This window comes from Chiloscyllium plagiosum, chromosome 27 (assembly GCF_004010195.1).
Source record: "Chiloscyllium plagiosum isolate BGI_BamShark_2017 chromosome 27, ASM401019v2, whole genome shotgun sequence".
Lineage (NCBI taxonomy): Eukaryota > Metazoa > Chordata > Chondrichthyes > Orectolobiformes > Hemiscylliidae > Chiloscyllium > Chiloscyllium plagiosum.
Genome location: NC_057736.1, coordinates 51,487,920 through 51,495,590, shown reverse-complemented (window position 1 = coordinate 51,495,590; position 7,671 = coordinate 51,487,920). Strand labels below are relative to the sequence as shown.

The following is a 7,671-nucleotide window of genomic DNA, read 5'->3' as shown; positions in this document are numbered from 1 at the left end:
TCCACTACCCTGTCCAACTCACTATAACTCACTACTCTCTCCAACTCACTAATTTCTCCAATTCACTATAACACACTACACTCTCCAACTCTGCACTCTTGCCAACTCACTACTCTCTCCAATTTGCTGTACTATCTAGCACGTTATCCTATATCTAACTAACTACCCTATCCAACCTGCTTCACTCTTCATCATATTTGCTACTCTAACAAATTCACCATAGTCTCCAACTCATTATTCTTTCCAACTTGTCACTGTCTCCGAAGCACTACTCTCTCCATCTCGCTATCCTATCCAATTCACTGCTCATTATAACTTGCCACTCTCTCCAATTTGCTACCCTCTCTAACACACTATTCTTTCCAATTCACTACTCTGTCTGTCTCACTGCACTTTCCACTCACTGCTCTCACCAACCCGTTACTTGCCCCATCTCACTAACTCCTCCACCTCACTACTGTCTCCAATTGGCCAATATCTCCAAGTCACTATTCTCCTAAACTCACATGCTATTTCACTACTCTATAAAACTCACTACACTCTCCAACTGACTACTTTCTCTTGCTTGCAACTCTCTCCATCTCACCAGTCTCTCCAATTCACTATTTTCTCCAATTTACTGCTCTCTGCAACACCCTACCCTCTCCAATTTTCTACCCTCTCCACCTCATTACCCTTTCTTCAACTCACTACCATTTCCAACTCACTGCTGTCTTCAATTCACTATCTTCTTCAACACCCTCCTCTTTCTCATTCCCTACTCACTCCAACTCATTATAGCTCATTACACTCTCCAATTGCCTCCTCTCTCCAATTCCCTACTTTCTCCAACTTGCAACTTGCTCCAACCCACTATAACTCATTTCCCTCTCCAACTCACTAACACCACCAGGTCATTACTGTCTTCAACTTGCTGTAACTCGCTACTTTCTTTGATCCACTATCTGTTCCAACTCTCTACTCTCTCCAACTCATTACTTTCTCCAATTTGCTACTCTCTCTAACTCACTATAACTGCCTCTTTCTACAGCTTGCTATTATCTCAAATTGCTATAAGTCACTACCCCTGTCCAATTCACTAATTTCTTCAATTTATTATTCCCTCCAGCTCACTATTCTCTCCAGCTTGCTACTCTCTCCTCGACACTATTCTGTCCAATTCCCCCTCCTCTTCAACTCACTCTCCTCCCCAATTATGTTCAATTCATTACACTTCCAAATCTTTACCCTCTCCAACTCTCAACTCTATCTGACTCATTACCCTCATCTTTCTGAAATCTAACTTCATGGTTAACTCTTTCAACTGGCGCACTTTTTAAAAAGATCACAAAATATATTTCACAGTTATACATTTATTCTGGAATTAATAATTCATTTTTCTCTGTTTTTAAACTGATCTCTCAGCCATTCCATTGCTTTTCAGTAAGTCATCTGGAGGTGGTAAATGAGGATCTTGCCCAGATTGGAACCTATCACAGGTCAACATGCTTTCTGGGAACCAACATTACATTGTGGCTCGACCAGCCTATTCTGAAGTCAGCTTTAAAGAGCATAATCAGCAAGTGGAGAGGTATCACAAGACAATCTGGGACCATGTCAGGATTTATTTCAGGTAAGTGATGTGAATTAATTGTATTCTTCTACAAAGGGGTCTATTCAATCCCATAAAACTATCTGGTCATTCTAAAGTAACAAGACAAGAACACAAATGTTGTTAGTTGAGAAAAGAACAGGCTTTGTCGATCAATTACCAATCGTTCTCTATCAATTAGTTTATAAGGAATGCAGAAAGAGGTTGGAAAGCTTTAGGTACAGGTTTTAAGAGCTCTCATTCCTGCCCCAGGTTAGGGTACATGTAGACCTGGTGTTCTTGAGTGAAGCCCATCAGGTCCCAAACTGAACAAATTTCCAGGAATTGAACCTGACCTTTTGACCTAACATTCTTGCCATTAGTCCCTTGATATGCCAATCCGAATCAATTTCTTTTCTTCACCATGCAATCAAAGGACATTTCATTCCTGCGATAAGCCAGCACTTACACTATCACCATAACTGCCATTGTAGCTACAATATTTATGTAGATGATTCAGTTCAGTTTCTCATCAAGGGTAAACCAAAAGTTGCTGATAGTAGATAATTTAGTGATGGCAACTCCATTGAATATCAAGAAGCAATAGGTGGATTCTTGCTCCATGAAAATGGTCATTGCCTGGTGCTGTGTAATATGTTGCCACTAAGCCCAAAACTGGATATTGTCTAGTTCAGTCGCATTTTTAGACGTGGACTGCTTCAGTATATGAAGAGTTTCTGAATATTGTGCGGATGAAGCATCTGAAGATGGTTGTGCCGAGGAAAGCACCTGAGGAACTCCTGCAGTGATTTTTTTTTCCAATTTGCTCACTGCATTGTCCTGGTTTTTGAGTATTAAGTCCTGGTAATTGGAACTCCAACTGATTTGGTGAATGAGGTTCAAAACCCCTCTTTCATTTCAGAAATGGAGGAGGAAAGTATTTTTTCAATGCTAATTCTATTCCTTACTCAGACTAGAAAAGGGGCAACTGTTGCAATATCATTATTAACATGGAACATTTTGCTACAATTGCTTACAATGTTGTTATATTGAATTGGTCAGTCTGCATTTCACTCAGATGAAACATCATATTTTTGACGTTCACATAATAGGAGATAAAAGCGGTTTTGTGAATGCCTGAATGCAACAATTTCCTTCTCGTCACTAACTGTGTGAGGTATGCTGTACATAGTAAGGTTGCAGCTGAAGAACAGAATTCTGAGGATTTTCTGATGGCCTACAGATCAAGTGAAAATAAATCCCCTGTATTCTTTCCTGTACTTGTAGCAAGAATATTGCTCACAGCTAAACTTTCAGCAAATTCTTTTTAAAAATAGACAGATAAAATTTATACAATAATCCATAACATGGAAACATGTATCAAAGGCTTCAAGAAGCTTCTTTTCTGAGGTAGTTTCAAGTTATTGAACTGTGATCTTAACACCAGGACTAACTTTAAATGCATTGGGCCCCCGATTTCTAAGACAGCTAATTTCTAAGACAGAAGTATTTGCATTAAGCATTTATGTTATAAAAGAAAATACAAAGTGTGAAGATTAAATGGAAGAAGTAGAACCAGATGACCTTTCACTCAATACAAGAATGCAATTTGGGTAGTGCTTTGCCTGCTCTTGAGCCTTCCAAATCCTTATGAGGGGACAGTTCTGGTCCCATCTCTTCCTTGGCAACAGAGGTAATCACACCAAAGGGTGAGATCATTGCAGCCATACTCCATCACAAACGTCCAGACATCTCTCAGAGCCTGCTGAGTTAGACCTGACAATTGTTATAAGGCCTGGATTGGTGTTTGTAGCTCTCTCTTGCTCCTCAGTTGCTTGTTAGTCTGCTGCTTGACACAGGAGGAGAACTGGACAAAGAACCTCCCTAACCGGGTATCTTATTGTCTTCACTCTGAAGTGGTGTTAATGATTACCAGCTAGTTCTGTTGGTCATTTAAATACCCTCAGCAGGAACTGAAAACATCTCACAGGAATACAGGTGCCTGGTCATGAGGGTTAACTGAAGAATTGTCACAAAGCTAATTCAGGATGTGGAATCTGAAGTGTGTCTGACAGGATTAGAAACAAAACAGTAAGTGCTAGAAAATTTCTGCAGGTCTGGCAGTACCTGTAGCAAGAAAAACATAAATTTTGAGTCCAGTGACTCTTCTTCAGAACTGACAGAGTTAGAATTGGTTTTGATTATGTCACTGGCGATATGCAGAGTAATATGGCACAATTCATTTCTTGGTTGTCTAAAAGGTTGTCTCTCTTCCAGGTGTTCGACTGCAAAGGCAAAGAGGATCTTTTACACGTTCCTTCCCATTGCATCTTGGCTGCCAGGATATAATGTGAAAGAATGGCTTCCCAGTGATCTTGTGTCTGGTGTTAGCACTGGACTTGTGAGTGTCTTGCAAGGTACTACCAGGGGCAAATCAGCCCCACATGATTTAGTCAAGTGAAAAAAACAATTGCTTGGAATGTTAAACTAAAAATTCCATATTTGCAGCCAAATTCAAACAGGTGATGATAAAGAGTTAAAGTACCTGTCAACAATTTGTTGGTTTTAGTTCTATCATAAACTGATTGTTGATGGCCTTCGAGGATGCAGAAATTGTTCTTTGCCCTATCTCTGCAATATCAATGTTTCAAAGATCATCTTGTCTCATGCAAAAACATCAAACAATGGATGACACTCATAAATTTATCCTGATATGAAACTTCCTGAGTTGGCTTTAACCAGCCTGTAATTAGGGTTGTTCATGGAAAAAAACATAGCACAGAGGGAAGCAGTTGTTGACATTGTGACGGTGATGTGAGTGTGACAATGAGTGGGGGTATTACACTGTCTCTGATTTCTCATACTGCTTATTCCGCCTCCAATATTGGAGGCCATCACAATTTCTTTCAACAAAATATTGAGAAGAACAGAGTCATCACCTGAGTTCACATTACATGCTCTGTTCCCTTGCCACTGCCTTTGTGCCTCCTCCCTGGCCCCTATCTGAGACTGTTCATGACCGTAGCATGTTAACTGACCTTAGGCTGAACCAGCAACCAGTAACTTCTGCATCATCAAAACTACCTATTTCCAGCTCTCATCTGACTGTGCTATACTTCAACTCATTAACTGCTGACACCCTCACCTTTATCTACTTAACTTCAGCTTTGACTCCAGGTTGGGATCCTACATTCTACCCTCTGTAAATCAGAACTGAATCTAAAATTCAAGTGCCCATATCTTAACTTGATCCAAGTCCCATTCACATCTGTGCTCCCTGACATATATTGCTCTTAAAGTTTAAATTAAAACCACTTCATGGTTGTTCCCCTCTCTGTCTCTGTTACCTCCTCCAGCTCTTCAACTTTCTGAGGCATTAATATTCTCCAATTTGACCACCACATATGTTCCAATTTTTAATGTTACAGTGTGCTTGGTCATATGTTCCAGAATTTCCTCTTCAAATCTTTCCTTCTGTCTTTCTTTTTAAAACCACCTCTTTGTCCAATAATTGTCTGTTTGATAATTTCATGATATGAATTGGTATCATGTTGTGTGGAGCAACTTGCAATGTTTTAGCATGTTAAAAGAACTTTATAAACCTAAATATTTGTTGTTCATGCATCAGGTATCTTTGTCAACAGCAGTTTAGATAGAATGCTTGTTATGTAAATTGGGTGGTTTATGGAATTCCTCATCTTCTTAGAACAAGTGAACAGGATTGTAAAATGAGAATTGTAAAATGAGCACCAGGATGGTTGTTCAGGGGTGACGTCAGGAAGCATTGCTTCACAGAAAGGGGAGTGAGAATTGGGAATTTGCTTCTGGAAAGGTTGTCGAGGGTGGAGGATGACTTTAAATCTGATTGATTTTTGTCAGTGAAGCATATGAAAGATATGGAGGAGGTACACAGATGAAGTTAAGATGTGATAGAAATAAATGGTAGGATGGCATTTGTCTTTACCGACTCCTTGTCTTCCTTGCAGCTTGAGCTGTTTGTAAACAACATGTGTTAAAATAAACAAATGGAATTCTGCTCCATTCCAAGAATTTTAGTACTAATAATACTTTGATTTAAACGCACATCTAGACAGACATGAGAGGCAGCCCGACCCAATATACCCAAGTATGACGTCATTCACTTTAAACCATTCCCATTGGTTCAAATCCACCACACACAAGACATCAACACTAAACTGGTGCTCATCAATTGGACAATCAACCCCATCAAACACATCTTCAACCCTATCAACTGGATCCTCAATACCATCCACCCCACACATGCCCATCAAACTCATCACCAATCCAATCAACCCAAACCCAGTCCCATCGAACCAATACTCAATCCATTAAACACACCCCACCCCATTAACTGGACTATCAACCTCAACAAACCCAACCCCCGTTAGTCACTCTCTCACCCCAGCAACCACATTCTCACCCCATCAACCAACCCTTGCACCATCAACCACTCCCTCACCTTATCAACCACATTCTCACCCCATCAAGCACCCCCTCACCCAAGCAACCACATTCTCACCTGATCAACCACTCCCTCACCTCATCAACCACTCTCTCACTTCATCAACCACACCACCAACCCTGTCAATCATGTCCCTAACCTCATTAACTGGACTTGCACCCCATCAAACCTACACTCACCCCCATGAATCACAATCCCACCTCCATCAAGCCTGTGCTGCCCCATCATTCCACTCCAACACCATCAAACACATCCCAGCCAAATCAAAACCTATCTCTAAAACCAACCACACCCTCAATCCCATCAACCACACCACACCCAAATCAGTCCTATCTCAACCCCATTAAACATACCACACTTCCATCAATAAGATCACCACCCTCATCAAACCTACATTCGCCAATGTCACCCCAGCTTCATATACTTTAAACCCATTTTAAACCCAACAACCTCCCTCCAAATTAACTAGAAACTCACCCCATTAACCCAAACACAACCTTACCATGTCAAACACAACACAAATCCAATTCCATCAAATGAAAATCGCAAACCATCAGCCCAAACCTGACCCCCGTTGTTCTTAATTGACCCCATTAACCTTTCGTAACTTTTTCCGAATCAGACTGACATCAGACGAACTGGTCTGTAATTCTCTGTTTTATCTCTCCTTCCTTGCTGAATGGCAGAGTTACATTTACTAACCTCCTATTTGCTGCTACCACTGCAGAATCGAGGGCATTTTTGGCAATCATAATCAATGTATCCAGTGCCTCTTCAGCTCTCTCTTTTGGAATTCTAAGATGTGGGCTGAATGTTCTTTGGTGTTTGTGACTTTTACTTCTTTAAATTTTCCGAAACACTTTTTTTTCATGACCAATTAATCTGTTTCTGCATCTAAAGGCTTTATCTGACCTTCAAAGTTTTACAGTCTTGTAAAATTGCTTGCAACCCTAACAAGAGTAAAAATTCTAAAAAATAATTCTCATGGTCCTGACTAGTTTTCTGTCATGTTCTTAATTTGCCATTTTATAAATTTTTTTGGTCATTGCTTGTTGATTTCTAAAACTCCAATCTTCAGACTTTATTTATCTTGTTTCTTCACTTCCTTCTCAGCATTTTATAGAAGAATACAGCGCAGTACAGGCCCTTTGGCCCTCGATGTTGCGCCGATCCAAGCCCACCTAACCTATACTAACCCACTATCCTCCATATACCTATCCAATGCCCGCTTAAATGCCCATAAAGAGGGAGAGTCCACCACTGCTACTGACAGGGCATTCCATGAACTTACGACTCGCTGAGTGAAGAACCTACCCCTAACTTCAGTCCTATATCTACCCCCCTTTAATTTAAAACTATGCCCCCTTGTAATACCCGACTCCATACACGGGAAAAGGTTCACACTGTCAACCCTATCTAACCCCCTAATCATCTTGTACACCTCAATCAAGTCACCCCTAAACCTTCTTTTCTCTAATGAAAACAGCCCCAAGTGTCTCAGTCTATCCTCATACGATCTTCCTTCCATACCAGGCAACATCCTGGTAAACCTCCTCTGCACCCGTTCCAGTGCCTCCACATCCTTCCTATAGTATGGCGACAAAAACTGCACACAATA

The 7,671-nt window shown here is 40.6% G+C and overlaps 1 protein-coding gene across 1 annotated transcript in view; it reads left to right on the top strand.

The window, feature by feature from the left end:
• Positions 1-7,671, top strand: part of LOC122563779 (chloride anion exchanger-like) — a 77,340-nt gene that overhangs the window by 4,233 nt on the left and 65,436 nt on the right. The window contains exons 2-3 of the mRNA XM_043718003.1: positions 1,424-1,612; positions 3,848-3,987. Coding sequence (XP_043573938.1) covers positions 1,485-1,612; positions 3,848-3,987 — 268 coding nt within the window. The 5' untranslated portion in view covers positions 1,424-1,484. The remainder of the gene's footprint in view (positions 1-1,423; positions 1,613-3,847; positions 3,988-7,671) is intronic.